Source organism: Chrysemys picta, chromosome 6 (assembly GCF_011386835.1).
Source record: "Chrysemys picta bellii isolate R12L10 chromosome 6, ASM1138683v2, whole genome shotgun sequence".
Classification (NCBI taxonomy): domain Eukaryota; kingdom Metazoa; phylum Chordata; order Testudines; family Emydidae; genus Chrysemys; species Chrysemys picta.
Window position 1 is genome coordinate 82,676,441 of NC_088796.1, and position 16,057 is coordinate 82,692,497.

Genomic DNA, 16,057 nt, shown 5'->3' on the forward strand with positions numbered 1-16,057 from the left:
CAGAGCTGCCAGCTCTAACCTGGTTACAGCTGCTGCTAATTACATATATGTTTCAACTGCACTCTGGCAAGTCTACATGTACTGGAATTTTAAATGTTTTGTTATTTCTGTAATGCCATGGACTGTGCCTTCAGAGTTTACAATCTAAATTAAGGGCAGAACTGAACAGCTGCTGAAGGGACAGTTTGCAACACAATTTGGTTGCAGAAAGATTGAGTGTCATGTGTTCACTGAACAATCATTCTGAACAATTGATTTTAAGATAGGCATCGTCATCGAAGAAGATATGTTACTTGTGTTTCCTCGTCTGATTGTAATTTGAACAAGAGATAATACAGGAATGACTCACAAATGTTCATTGTGAGCAGGTATTAACTGATACTTTCTCTTTCAGCTAATCTTCCAGTACCAACAATTGCTGCGATAGATGGGACTGCATTAGGTGGTGGCCTAGAACTGGCATTAGCCTGTGACATAAGAGTGGCAGGTAAGACTGAATCCTATTAAATGATCAGGAGATTATTAGCATTATAGAAGGCTTGACTAATCCTTGCCTTGGCAACAGTCCTTCTAAAACTGGTTTTATATCTGACATTGCATACGCTCAATTATTTCTATGTGATTTAGCAGAAACTTGACTGAAATAATTGCTGATGTTTAATTTCATACCATTTACTGTTGATAGATAGAGCATTTTTGTTGCCTGTTTTAATTTATTCTTATGATCTTCATTTTATCGTTAGCAGTATTCACTATATCATTAGCAGTGATCCCAGAAGGCTAGGGCAGAGATTGAGAATTTTTTTTATAATTAAAATGCTCTTGTCGTCAAAATTTGTTACTATACAAACAGGATGCAGGAAATAGGCCAAACTAGTTTGTGAGTGTATTATTAAATAAGTAATTAAGCTCTTATAAAATAAAAGTGACAACAGCACATGAAAAGAGGAACCTTGATCTATCCAGCTGTCAGAACTGCAAAACCATTTGTTGGAAAGTAAATGGAAACTTGCTCTTGAGCACTTGCCAGCATACTCATAGTATATTAAGCTGTTTGACCCTGAGGGAGTAGTCAGTCAGCTAAAGAATTCATAATCATCAGAAACAGACTTCCCCACCATTTCAAGTTGTTAAATAATAACATTGCCACTTTCTTTTAGTGCTTTAAAATGTACAAATAATTCTGTGCATTATTGGATCTAAATAACTTACTTGCATCAGCAATCTTCCTGTGTGAAAATTAATGAGGTACAGAGCCTGTCTTGACAGGAATAGCTTCTTTGTTCTTTTAATAAATTGCAGCTCAATTTGGTGTCTTTCTGTATTTCCATAGGCAAATGCTTTTTTAAGTGATGGTTTGTTGTTTGGAAGACAAGTTTAATAAATTAACAGATTGTTGTAAAGAATCTTCTTTTGTATAAACTTTTTCAAATTATTATTTAGTATAGATTATATCAAGAACTCATTACATTTTATGCTTCTTTTCAAGCCTCTTCTGCTAAAATGGGTCTAGTTGAAACAAAGCTGGCAATCATTCCGGGTGCAGGTATGAATTTTAGTCTTGTACAATACTGAAGATAATCCAACTGCTAACCAGTGGTCTTGGTGCTTGTGATTTTGCATTGTTGGTTATACATTTTATGTTTAACTTTGTATTTTTTAAGTGTTATTAACATAGTTTTAAACCATATTTCCTAGCGAAAATTAGTAAAAAGTTTCTTTTTCTTTAAAGAAATGAGTTATGTAGGATTTTTTTTTTTAATGGATGCCCGCCTTAACGGTTATGTAAATGGGGTTAATGTCTTTGAAGGCTGATGTCATTTGTGTAGGGGCATGTGCAAAAACATTAATTTGTAACTATTAGTATAGCAGAAATGGTAATTTAATTTGATGATCCAACACCATATACCATCTTAGAATCATAGAAGATTAGCATTGGAAGAGACCTGAGGAAGTCATCTAGTCCAACCCCTTGCTCAAAGCAGGACCAACCCCAACTAAATCAATCTGTTCCTAAATCTGTTCCTTTAGGACACTAATTCAACTTTTGTATTGCTTTTTAGTCAGTTATATGAAGATACTGACTGTGAAAGTGTGGTGTATGTATCACTCTATCTCATTCAGAATGTTTTTGGTATCTTCAGAGGACAGAGACTACTATTTTATTTTAACACCTTCTTCCACTTGGAAGGACAGTTGGCCCTACTCCGGATTCAGGGTGGCTGAAAAGAATAAAGGGGTAATAATGATGTTTGATTTGAGTCCCTTCTATTGTGAAGGGCATTTATTTTTGTTTTCCAGATAAAAGCACACTGATTTGAACCAAACTATTTGCCTTTGTAATGGAAGAACAATATCTTGAGGAAACAAAACTTCTCTGCTAGGGCTTTAGCTGATGTTGCTAGAAGTGTTTTGAGAATTTTATGCCTCAGCTTTGGAGTAATGTTCTTTCTGATTGGTGAAGGCTGTTGGGGAAATACTAGGTCTGTTGCTAATGGAAGTTGTCAATGCTTGTAGCAGGAAGAGCAGGGTGCCAACTGTCCTTAAGGAAACATTGGTGCAACCTCTGGATAAGAAACAACCACTTGAATTTGACAGTCTGGATGCTTTTTGTCCTGTTTCAAATTTTCCATTATTGGTTAAGATTATTGAGGAAGTTGTGATGCGACATCTCGCAATATCTTAATTAGGTGTTTCAGATCTCCTAGTTTATTCTCAGTTTGAATTCAGACCTTTGTTTGGCATGGGTACCACACTGGGTTATCCTGATGGTTGATCCCTTCTTAGCCATGGGTGAAGATGAGGTATTCATACATATATTTTTAGGTCTGTCAGTTGCCTGTGGTGCCGTTGATCATGATATATTATTGCCTTGCCAATTGATCCTAGTGGGAGTAGATGAAGGTGCAGTTGATTACCTATGTTCTTTTATTTCAGAGAGCTCCCACAGGGTGGTGTTGAGGATGGTGGCATCCTAGAGGCAGAAAACCAAAGATAGTATAGGCAGTGGCTGGTCGATGTTCAGTTATTTCAAGAATGAGACTATGGAAAAACATGTTGTTTTGGCCATGTTAAATTCTAGTGAGCTTTTCTTTGAACAGCTCTAGTGCCCCCATGACTTTCTGTCAGGGATGTGTCTGCAATGGAGATGTGGATTCTGTCCCAAATCTGGCCGGGTTATAAGCCTTTGAAAAATTGTAGTTTGTGCAAGCTCGGTAGAGACTTCTTTGATTTTACCAGCTAAAATCTCCAAAGATTCCATCCTAATTGAGCTTGCTCAAACCTCTCACAATTCCTAGTGTTGATCACACTGCACTTACACAACCCCTACAGCGTGACTGAACATGCTCCATATGTTCTCATCTCTTACTTGTGATTGGACTGTGACTGTAGGGAAGGATTGCAGACCAAGTTGGATGAGCAAGCATCTCAAACAGTGATTAAGAGAAAGCAGAAAGCCTACAAGAATGGAAGATGGGATAGATCAGCAAGGAGAGCTACCTCTTGGAGTGTGGGGATAAAGTGAGAACTGCCAAAAGCCAAGCAGAGTTGGGTCTTGCAAAGGAAATTAAAACCAATAGTAAAAGATTTTATAGCCATATAAATAAAAAGAAAACAAGGAAAGAAAAAATGGGACCACTAAGCACTGAAGATAGGGTGGAGATTAAAGATAATCTAGGCATGGACCAACACCACAACAAATACTTTGCCTCAGTTTTTAATAAGGGTAATGAAGAGTTTAGGGGTCATGGCAGGGTGGCTAATGGGAACAAGGATATGGAAGTAGAAATTACAACATCCACGTTGGAAGTCAAACTGCAACAGTTTAATTGGATTAAATTTGGGGGCCTGGATAATCTCCATCCAAGAATATTAAAGGAACTGGCACATGAAATTGCAAGTCCAATAGCCATGATTTTTAATGAATCTGTAAACTCGGGGGTTATACCCTATGACTGGAGAATTACTAATAGAGATCCTATTTTTAAGAAAGGGGGAAAAAGTGATCCAGGAGATAACAGGCCTATTAGTTTTACTTCAGTTGTATGCAAGGTCTTGGAACAAATGTTGAAAGAGAAAGTAGCTAATGACATAGAAGTAAATAGTAATTGGGATAAAATATAACATGGTTTTACAAAAGGTAGATGGATTTCCTTCTTTGATAAGATAACTGGTTTTTTAGACAAAGGAAATACGGTATATCTAATCTACCTGGATTTCAGTCAGGCATCTGATACAGTTAAATTGGAGAAGATGGGAATTAATATAAGGATTGAAAGGTGGATAAGGAATTGGTTAAAGGGGAGACTACAATGGGTCATACTGAAAGGCTGCCAGGCTGGAGGGAGGTTACTAGAGGAGTTCCTCAGGGATCGGTCTTGGAACCAATCTTATTTAACAGTTTCATTAATGACCTTGGCCCAAGAAGTGGGAGTGTGCCAATAAAATTTGCAGATGACACACACTTGGGAGGTATTGCCAATATGGAGGAAGACCGGAATATCATACAAGAAGATCCAAAGGACTTTGAAAACTGGAGTAATAGAAATGGGATGAAATTTAATAGTGCAAAGGGACTATCAACAAGACGTTTTGCTATAATCTGGGGACTTCCAGTTGAAAGCAACAGAGGAGGAGAAAGACCTGGATATATTGGTTGGCCACAGGATGACTATGAGCTGCTAATGTGATGCGGCTGTGAAAAAAGGCTAATACAGTCCTAGGATGCATCAGGCAAGGTATTTCCAGTAGAGACAGGGAAGTGTTAGTACCATTATACAAGGCACTGGTGAGACCTCATCTGGAATAGTGTGTGCAGTTCTGGGCTCCCATGTTTAACAAAAAATGAATTTAAACTGGAACAGTTGCAGAGAAGGGTTACTAGGATGATCAGAGGAATGGAAAACCTACTTTATGAGTGGGGAATCCAAGAGTTTGGCTTGTTTAGCTTAACCAAAAGAAGGCTGAGGGGAGATATGACTGCTCTCCATAAGTACATCAGAGGGATAAATATCAGGGAGGGAGAGGATTTATTTAAGTTAAGCGGCAATGTGGACACAAGAACAAATGGATATAAACTGGTCGTCAACAAGTTTAAGCTTGAAATTAGACAAAGGTTTCTAACCATTAGGGGAGTGAAGTTGTGGCACGGCCTTCCAAGTGGAGCAGTGGGGACAAAAAAATCCTAAGTGGCTTCAAGACTAGGCTTGATAAATTTATGGAGGGGACATTATGATGAGACTGCATACAATGGTATGTAGCTGATGTGTGAATGGTAGCAGCAAATATCTTCAATGGCCAGTGATGGGACACTAGAAGGGGCGGGTTCTGAGTTACTACAGAGAATTCCTTCCCAGGTGTCTGGCTGGTAGGTCTTGCCCACGTGCTCAGAGTCTAACTGATTTGCCATATTTGGAGTTGATAAGGAATTTTCTCTTGGGTCAGATTGGCAGAGACCAGTGTTCCCTCTAAGCTGCGTGCCTGCATGGCCGCACAAGAGTCAATTGAGTGCCATGCATTTGATTAGTAGAGCTGCGCACATCCGGCAACTTGTGTTCAGATGCCCCTCCACTCCACTGCTCCTGCCCTCTGCCTTGGAGCTCCTGGGACCCTCCTGCTTGCTGTGCAGAATTGGGGAGGAGGGGACACTGATGTCAGGGTGTTCCTCTCCCCCTGCCTCTCTCTGCCCACGTACCCCATCTCTGTAGAGTGGGGGAGGAGGACAAGGCTCAGGAGGTGGACTGAGCTGCTGGTGGCTGCTGCGGTCTGAATGAGCCTTCAGACTGGTGAGTGCGGCTGTGCTTAAAGAGAAAGTGCACGGTCTCTCATACGCTTCCCCAGCAGCCAGCACACACACACTCTCTGTCTCATTCACACGCTGTCTCTGTATGTGTCTCTCTCTCACTCACACACACACTCACTCTCTGTCTCTCACACACTTCCCGCCCAACACATAGAATCATAGAATATTAGGGTTGGAAGAGACCTCAGGAGGTCATCTAGTCCAACCCCCTGCTCAAAGCAGGACCAATTCCCAACTAAATCATCCCAACCAGGACTTTATCAAAGCTGGGCCTTAAAAACCTCTAAGGATGGAGATTCCACCACCTCCCAAGGCAACCAATTCCAGTGCTTCACCACCCTCCTAGTGAAATAGTGTTTCCTAATATCCAACCTAGACCTTCCCCACTGCAACTTGAGACCATTGCTTCTTGTTCTGTCATCTGCCACCACTGAGAACAGCTGAGCTTCTTCCTCTTTGGAACCCCCCTTCAGGTAGTTGAAGGCTGCTATCAAATCCCCCCTCACTCTTCTCTTCTGCCGACTAAATAACCCCAGTTCCCTCAGCCTCTCCTCGAAAGTCATGTGCCCCAGGCCCCTAATTATTTTTGTTGCCTTCTGCTGTACTCTCTCCAATTTGTCCACATCCCTTCTGTATTGGGGGGACCAAAACTGGATGCAATACTCACCAGTGCCAAATAGAGGGGAATAATCACTTCCCTCAATCTGCTTGCAACGCTTCTACTAATACAGCCCAATATGCCGTTGGCCTTCTTGGCAACAAGGGCACACTGCTGACTCATATCCAGCTTCTCGTCCACTGTAATCCCCAAGTCCTTTTCTGCAGAACTGTCGCTTAGCCAGTCAGTCCCCAGCCTGTAGCGGTGCATGGGATTTTTCTTTCCTAAGTGCAGGACTCTGCACTTGTCCTTCTTGAACCTCATCAGATTTCTTCTGGCCCAATCCTCCAATTTTTCTAGGTCACTCTGGACCCTATCCCTACCCTCCAGCGTATCTACCTCTCCCCCTAGTTTAGTGTCATCTGCGAACATGCTCAGGGTGCAATTAATCCCATCATCCAGATGATTAATAAAGATGTTGAACAAAACCGGCCCCAGGACCGACCCCTGGGGCACTCCACTTGATACCGGCTGCCAACTAGATATCGAGCTATTGATCACTACCCGCTGAGCCCAACAATCTAGCCAGCTTTCTATCCACCTTATAGTCCATTCATCCAATCCATACTTCTTTAACTTGCTGGCAAGAATGCTGTGAGACACCATATCAAAAGCTTTGCTAAAATCAAGATATATCACATCCACCGCTTTCCCCATATCCACAAAGCCAGTTATCTCATCATAGAAGGCAATCAGGTTGGTTAGGCATGACTTGCCCTTGGTGAATCCAGGTTGACTGTTCCTGATTACCTTCCTCTCCTCCAAGTGCTTCAAAATGGATTCCTTGAGGACCTGCTCCATGATTTTGCTGGGGACTGAAGTGAGGCTGACTGGTCTGTAGTTCCTGGGGTTCTCTTTCTTCCTTTTTTAAAATATGGGCACTGTATTTGCCTTTTTCCAATCGTCCGGGACCTCCCCCCGATCACCACGAATTTTCAAAGATAATGGCCAATGGCTCTGCAATCACATCAGCCAATTCCCTCAGCACCCTTGGATGCATTAGATCTGGACCTATGGGCTTGTGCATGTCCAGCTTTTCTAACTAGTCCTTAACCTGTTCTTTCACCACTGAAGGCTGCTCACCTCCTCCCCATACTCTGTTGCCCAGTGTGTTGCCCAGCAGTCTGGGAGCTGACCTTGTCTGTGAAGACTGAGGCAAAAAAAGCATTGAGTACTTCAGCTTTTTCCACATCATCTGTCACTATGTTGTCTCCCCCATTCAGTAAGGGTCCCACACTTTCCTGACCACCTTCTTGTTGCTAACATCTCTTCTTGTTACCTTTCACATCCCTTGCTAGCTGCAACTCCAGCTGTGCCTTGGCCTTCCTGATTACACCCCTGCAATATTTTTATACTCCTCCCTAGTCATCTGTCCAAATTTCCACTTCTTGTAGAATTCCTTTTTGAGTTTAAGCTCACCGAATATTTCACTGTTAAGCTAAGCTGGTCACCTGCCATATTTGCTATTCTTTCTTTACTTGTATTATTGTTGTTGTTACTTCGTGATACTTCCTGCAATGCACATATATTCTCTGTAATTTTATTCTTTCAAAGTGCTGCTATTTTAGATTTTTGACTGGTCTGTGCATTTCATAATTTTTATTTCTCTCTTTCACTTAAATATAATTGTTTGAGTAGTGAGTTCTAAAATGCCTAACCTGTCTTGCCTGGAGTAATTATCCCTATGGTAACTTTTAAAAAATATATATTATATCTAGGCTTTTTGTGTCTACTGGTGGCACACATGCACACATTATCTCAATATTGGTGCACATAACAAAATTCATTTTGCACATGGATAGAAAAAATTAGAGAGAACATTGGCAGAGACCCCGGGAGCTTTTTGCCTTTCGATGCAGCATGGGGTACAGGTCACTTTCAGGTTTAAACTAGAGTAAATGATGAATTCTCTGTAACTTGAAGTCTTTAAATCATTATTTGAGGACTTCAGTAACTCAGCCAGAGATTATGGGTCTTTTACAGGAGTGTTTAGGCTCTCTTGCCTGCAATGTGCAGGCGATCAGACTAGATGATCATGATGGTCCCTTCTGGCCTTAAAGTCTGAGTCTGTGGGCTACAGGGGCAAAGCCAGACATTTCCCAGTAATGGCTGCTCCTAGTTGCTTCAGGACAGGTGGGTCTGTAACTGAGGGTACGTCTACACTACCCGCCGGATCGGTGGGTCGTGATCGATCTATCAGGGATCTATTTATCGCGTCTAATGTAGATGTAATAAAATCGATCCCTGATCGCTCTGCCGTCGACTCCGGAACTCCACTGTGGCGAGAGGCGGAAGCGGAGTCAACGGGGGAGTGGCAGCGGTCGACTTGCCGCCGTCCTCACGGCCAGGTAAGTCAACCTAAGATACCCTGACTTCAGCTACGCTATTCGCGTAGCTGAAGTTGCGTATCTTAGGTTGACCCCCCCACTAGTGTAGACCTAGCCTGATAGTAGGGAGCCTAGCCCACTAGGGTCATACACCTACAGAGCTTGGAATAGAACCCAAGATTCCCGAGTCTCTCCATTCCTTTGCTGTCTGCAAGTAGCTGTGAAACCCACTGGCAAAGTGAGTGTCTCATCTTCCCTCTAGTGCTGCTCTAAATAGAGGAGGAAAACATACTATTGCTATCAGTTACTCAGTTAGCTCAAGTAGTGGAGGTTTGTGTGATTAATCTAAAGGTTCTAACCTTGCTGATGACCAAGATGTAGAATGATGACACATGGTGGGATTTCTGTGTTTCCAGTCAGCTTTTTTTAAAACCCAGGAAATTAGACACCCACATAAAGTAAGTTGAAAAAACAAGATTAAGATTGAATAATCAAGTTTTGAAAAGTTAGGAAATGCCAGAATAAATACTGCCCTGGCAACCTTAAATTCAGCCCCATTCTATATATATTATGATGATCTTTAATTACATGATCATGCTGGGATCTGATTTGCAGAAGTGCTGATCACTTACTGCTACAAGTGAAGTCAACGGGAGCGGTGCTTTAAAAATATAAAGTGCTGTATTATGCTAAATACTCTGAAAAAATCCTCTTTCGTTCGATCCTTGTGCAAAAATAATTGAGGAGAAAAGCTATTAAATTAGTGAACGGGGAAAAGTGATAATAGTACTGTTTATATATATAAAAAAAAGAGATGACTTTTTTTATACAGAGGAATTAGCTTATTGTGTGTGCCCAGAAAATCATTTGCCAACACATTGCAGAGAATGAAGAGGTATGTGAAATTGGTGCTTGCAGAGGAGCAGGCTAGATTTAGACCAGGGTCTGTTACAGCAGTATCAGTATTTGTGATAAAATAGGTATCAGAAGTATATCAAACACAACCAAACCTTCTATAACAACTTTATAGACTTCATAATGGCTTTTGATAGCATCTGGCAGAAAGGACTATGGCAAGTTTTGAGAATGTTTGGCACCCCAAGAAATTGATCAAGCTGATAGAGAATATCTATAGCAAGTTGATGAGAGCAGTGAGAATAGACAAGAAGCTGATGGAATGGTTCAGGATAACTGTAGGAGTGAGACAAAGATTCACGCTGTTGCCAGCTTTGTTCAACGTGGTACTGGAAGCAGTAATGGTGGTAACACTCAGAGATTAAATGGGAAGAGTCATTTTATGTAGGAGGACAGTAAATAACTTTAGATTTGCAAATGATACTGGCCTCATAGCATTGACCAAGGAGGATTTACAGAGAATAACTGACGAGAGAGCAAGAAATCAGAAAATTCAGACTGAAGATCAGCATGGAGAAGACAAAATTTATGGCAATTGCAGGACAAGAGAAAGAGGTAAAGATTAAAGTCGAAGACAAAGAACTGGAACAGGTGGGAAAATTTGTTGTACCTTGGAGGACTAGTATTGAAGAATGGGAATTGTGAAAATGCCATAAAAAGAAGAATCAGACTAGCCGCTATGGCATTCAAAAAAAACCTGCAAGATCTGGAAGGCTAAAGACAATTTGATTAAAATGAAAATCAACATGTATGAGACAACTGTTGTGCCTGTATTGCTGTATGGGTTGGAATACTGGAGCGAGGAAAGTCCATGAATGAAAGATATTTGCTGAGACTAATATCAAGAGTTCCAAGACTGCAGAAAATAAAAAGTGAAGTTGATAAGAAAATGGGTAGGGCAACAAACAACACTGTTACAGAAAATTCAAGAAAGACAACTATGATGATTTGGACATGTGTCAGGAATGGACTCGAAAAGGATACCATGCATGGCAATAAATACCAGAGTGCAAGGAACTAGAAATAGAGGAAGACCAAGGATGCATCAGTTGACATAGTGAAGAATGAAGATAATGATTTAAAAATAAATGATTTAAAGATGAACGAAGCTGTGAAGCTGGTACCAGATGGAAAGTGGTGGAAAGACTTTATTCAGCCCCATTGTAGCTGCTGAACTGATGGATGGGAATCAAAGAAAATGATGACTGAAAAATCAGGTCCTAGGCATATCAAATTAGGCACCCAAAATTAGTGAAACTTTTGATCTTATTCTCTCTGTCCCTCAGCTCCTCATCTGTAAAATGGGAATGATTATCACTGCCTCACCTCGCAGAAGTGTTGTGAAAATAGATGGATTAATGTTTGTGAAGCACTCAGATACTATTGTGATGAGCACCATAGGAAAACTCATGAGGAAGTTTAATATAGCTATCTGGAGAGCAGGGTTTGAATCGTATATTGTAAATAAGGCACGGGGCCACATTGAATAATGAGGAGAAAACAAAATTATCGAGTACCATCCATCCTGTACACTGAATGGATAAAAATAGTATGTGATCATGTAATTAATGATTGTATCATAATGCAAGGAGGGTGAGTTAAGGTTGCACAGTGTATCCTAATTCTGGCATTTCCTACTTTTGAGTGCTTGAGTTTGCACCTTAATGATGTTTTTTTATCTTTAAAGTAGTGTTTTTGTGTGTAATCTATCTAGCTATAAAGTGTATGTGTGTGTTGTATTATTGGAGTGAGAGAGAGACTCCCCACGCAAATACCTTGTAGCCCGAGGAAGGTGATTAATGTTGGAAGCCTTCTGTGAACTTCAGAGCTCTTAACATTACACAAGGCCTCATACTCTCCCCTAGAAGAAAAACAAGTGTCATTCCCACATTTTATAGACGCTCTGCTCAGTGGTGCTGGAACTAGGGGTGCTGGGGGTGCTGCCACACTGCCTGGCTTGAAGTAGTAATAACAAACACAAAATACATGGTTTTCATCATCAGTACCCTCGCTATAAAAATTGTTCCAGCTCCCCTGAGACTGCTACAGTTAAAGTAGAGTCACTTAGTATTTAAAAAATTGAATACTCTAAGTGTTCTAAAATTCTCATGCTGACTTTGATTGTCTTGAAATTTGCTCTGCTTCATGGGATACGGGGTAGAGTTAATGGTTTAGATTTTGAGTAATTTAAACAAGTGGGTGGTTCCTCAAACATAGGCCCCCGAAATAAATCATGTGTTTACAAAATCATCTGGTTTGTGTACTCCTGTGGCTCAAATTATAGTTTTAATCCTCTCCAACCTGATATCACATGCTCAAGATTCGTTTCAGTGAGTTCATGGCACCCACTGCCCTTTTGAAGAAGCAATATTGAGTAAGATATTGAGGGTTAAATTATAACTGCAGGCTGGTTCAAGCTAAACTGACATGCCACAGAAAGTGAAATGCACATGTTCCTTCAAGACAATGGCTCTGTTGCAATTCAGAGGCTTTGCAGGCAGACCAATGTCAGAGTAGCAACGTGGCTCAAGGCAATATGCAATGCCCATTGAACCTGAGCAACACCCAGGTGCTCTGAGTTCACTTCCTTCCCTTGGAGAATGTATGTTGTTCAAGCTTCCTGCCCAAAATCTGCTTTCACAGCTGATATTTCAAAGTGTCCTAAAATCCACACCCAGATACTGATTTTACTTGAGAAATATTATCAAGAAAATTAGCATTAATTAAATAGAGGAAAGATGAGACTCTAGGAAGCAGTTAGGGTAATGTAATCATGACTTATGCTCCTCAACCATTTCCTGAACAGTGGGACTGAGTATGATTAAAGAGAGGGGGGGTAATTGAGTCAGCCCCCCCTAAAATGAACTGCTTATAACACTTTCATATTCTTACAACTTTTTTGGTGTAGACTAAGGGAAAATCCTAAATTTAGTTTAGGAATCATTTTATTTCATTTCATTTAGTTTATAGCATGGACTGTCCCTGAGATCAGCTATTGAATGGGACTAAGGACCAGTTTAGAAATATTTCAAATATTATTGCACTTCAAAACATTTACTACCTCTGCTTAAAACATCTGTGCGAGCTGTTGCTTCCTCTGAAACTTTAGCGCAGGCCTGCACAACATGCGGCCCGGGGGCCACATGCGGCCCGCGTGGACTCATTGTGCGGCCCGCGGGGGTTGAGTAGATGGGCTCACCGTGTGGCCCGCGGGTGGAGGGGGGGTGAGTAGACAAGCGACGGGTGAGGGAGGGGGGCTGAGTAGGTGAGCGAGTGGGCAGTGGCAGGGAATGAGTAGGCGAGCTGGGAGGGTGGAGGGCTGAGGAGGCGAGTGGGCGGGCAGTGGCAGGGAATAAGTAGGCGAGCCGGGGCAAGGGAGCTGAGGAGGCGAGTGGTGAGTCGGTTGCTGACCTGTTCTACTGATCTGGTCTTGCTCCCATCCCCTCTCCCAGGGCCGGCTCCAGGCACCAGCAAAACAAGCAGGTGCTTGGGGCGGCACATTTCCAGAGGCGGCATTCTGGCGCCGGCCATCGTAGGTGCCGACTCCGGGGCATGGGAAAAAAGTGCCCTCGCTGCCCCAGCTCGCCTCCGCTCCGCCTCCACCTGCTCCCCTGAGCGAGCCGCCACCGCTCCGCTTCTTCTCCCTCCCTACCAGGCTTGCTGCGCGCGAAACAGCTGTTTTGCGCAGCAAGGCTAGGAGGGAGGAGAAGCCAAGCGGCGGGGCTCTCGGGGGAGGCGGTGGTGGTGGAGCGGAGGTGAGCTGGAGCGGGGAGTGGTTCCTCTACCCCCCCGTTACTTCCTGCACCCCCCCACCTTAGCTCACCTCCGCTCCGCCTGCTCCCCTGAACGCGCTGCTGCTCCACTTCTCCCCCCTCCCTCGCCTGAGAGGGACGGGGGAGAAGCGGAGTGGCGGCATGCCCGGGGGAGCAGGCAGAGTGGAGGTGAGCTAGGGCGGGACGTCATGGGGGGACCGTAGGAAGCAATGGGGGCGAGACATGCGGCACGCCAGGGGAGGAGGCGGTGCTGGGGATTTGGGGAAGGGGTTCGGAAGGGGTGGAGTTGGGGTGGGGCCGGGGACACGAAAAAGAAAGGGGAGGCGGCCAAAAATTTTTTTGCTCGGGGCGGCAAAAATCCTAGAGCTGGCCCTGCCCTCTCCAAGCATTGCAGCTGTCCAGAGGTGCCTGCCTTCCACGCCTTCCTCATTCACACCTCATTCATTCAACAGGGCAATCGATTACAAAGTGGGGGGGGGGTGAGATCTTATTCTACTTCTAGCAAAAAGACATTTTTTTTTTACCTTAATTATACTACCTTAGGGGCCGCTATAACATATTACTGAGGTTCAATACTGCTGTTTCGGTGGGGCGGTGCTGGGGAAGAGGGTTTAATTCCGTGGAGCAGATGGCGCGCCGGGGGGGGGGGGGGGGTTCGGCGGCTCTGGGGAGGTTGTTTCCGTGGGGTGGGCGGTGCTGGGTGGGTGGGGGGTGTTGTGTTTCGGGGGGGCTGGATGGTGCTGGGGGGGGGTTGGCAGCGCTTGGGGGGTTTCGGCCCTCAGTTGTTTTCTTTGGAGTAATATGGCCCTCGCCGCTTTACAAGTTGTGCAGGCCTGCTTTAGTGAGTGACACACACTGATCAGTGTACTCCCTTGGTGGTTTAAGGGTACAAGTGCTATCCCAAGAACAGTGAGATTGAATCCTCTACTTAGGTGATTTGTGTGCTATGCACATTACGCGCACAAGTGCTGAAACTGCAGGGACAGGGTTGGGGTGAGATGAGTGGAGCAGTTCACACATCTCAGAGTTATCATTCCAGAGCATATTCATCTCTATGGTGTACTCTCATTCAGCTGAGAACATCTTATTGAATGTAAAAAGAATCAACAAGTTTTGCACTTTGTCTTTTCAAATGGGAATGCCAGGTGCTTGGCCTCTTTCCATCTTTCATCAACAATAAGCTTTCTCTGCTTTAGACACTTGGAAATCAAGACCTGTAAGGTGGATGCATTCTCCTTTGAGTGTCAGAACTCTGTTTGAGGCCTTATTCTTATTTACACTGGTCTGGCAGTTGTAAATGGCCCTTCCTGTAATTGAGCATCAGGCTCTTTAAGCCTTGTCTCTGTCCTTTCCAAGGTAGCCATAAAGATCAGAATGACAAATCTTCATAGTGCTCATAGCTCCATATTAGCCTAGCAGGACATGGTTTACCATATAGTAGAGATATATTCTTCTGTTTACATGGATTCTGCCCACATGCAAGGTGTCACAGGTCAGGGCAACTGGCACTGCACCTGTGTTTCCCTTCAGTGGTCCAGCAAAGGCACCCACTCTCAGCCTTCCAGCACCCCAGCCTCATTGCCTTTTGTGGGTGGATACTTGTGTGTCTGACTGGGGCATTTCCAGGCTGTACAGTTCCCAGCTTTCATTGTGTTATTCGCAGCACAGACAGGTTGCCCAAGGACACCAGCTGGTACCACACAGCACTTCCTATGCAAGTTCATCACAGCCTCAGCTTAGAACTAGCACACTCATAATATGTTTAGTTCACCCTTTACACAGTTCAGGGGTAACTCCAGGAGCAGGTAATTAGTAGACAATGGGATTTCTTCTCCAGGGCATAGTTTCTAAAGGGTGGATTTGAAATGGGTCATTTGCATTCCCCTTATCCCCCAGGTACTTTCTAGGAAATCCACTTTACACACATTGTCCCAAAAAGTCCTTTGAAGTTGCTAACATTTACATTAGTGAAGACCTTACATTAGTGCAGTCCTCCAATAACACATAAACAATTTAATTTTCAATATGATTGACCCCTAAGGCATCAAACCCAATTGAATAAGGTTTAACTTAATTCAGTAAATTTCATTTGTGATATTACAGGATATTGTCAGTCAGTCACACAACGTCCTTCTGTTACAGGGGCCAATCTTGTGTTCTGACCCAGGGATATTTTCATTGGTGAAACAGACACGGTGGAAGGCCAAAATGTTTGGGTTTTTGCTACTCATCTCTACCGGTGGACAGTCTTGTGCAGTCAAGATCTGTTTCTAGTATTCTTCATGTATTTAAAAACTCTTTGCTAGTTTAAACACCAACTCCTAGAAAAGGAGAATATCTAAAATTTAATCTGGGTGACTTCACAAGGGTCTGGACCTGATCTTTCTCCAGGTTCATATCACAATGTTAAGGGCTACCAAGGTCTTACAATGGCAAGGGAATCTAGTCTGTGCAAGATTTTCCTCAGGCAATCACCAGACTTTGACTTGCTATCTGACAACCTATAACGAGCTGGAACTTGAACTTAGTTGGTCTATACCCCCATGAAATCCCCCTCTTTGAATCTCATGAGATAACGTCA

At 43.1% G+C, this 16,057-nt stretch overlaps 1 protein-coding gene and 1 long non-coding RNA gene across 3 annotated transcripts in view; one reads left to right on the forward strand and one right to left on the reverse strand.

Moving 5' to 3' along the window:
- The window catches only part of AUH (AU RNA binding methylglutaconyl-CoA hydratase), a 191,234-nt gene that overhangs the window by 90,287 nt on the left and 84,890 nt on the right, over positions 1-16,057 (forward strand). For both annotated transcript variants that reach the window (XM_065550379.1, XM_042854596.2), the window contains 2 exons: positions 395-487; positions 1,490-1,546. In XM_065550379.1, the coding sequence (XP_065406451.1) occupies positions 395-487; positions 1,490-1,546 (150 nt within the window). The remainder of the gene's footprint in view (positions 1-394; positions 488-1,489; positions 1,547-16,057) is intronic.
- Positions 1-16,057, reverse strand: part of LOC135972407 (uncharacterized) — a 90,611-nt gene that overhangs the window by 9,198 nt on the left and 65,356 nt on the right. The window lies entirely within an intron of this gene.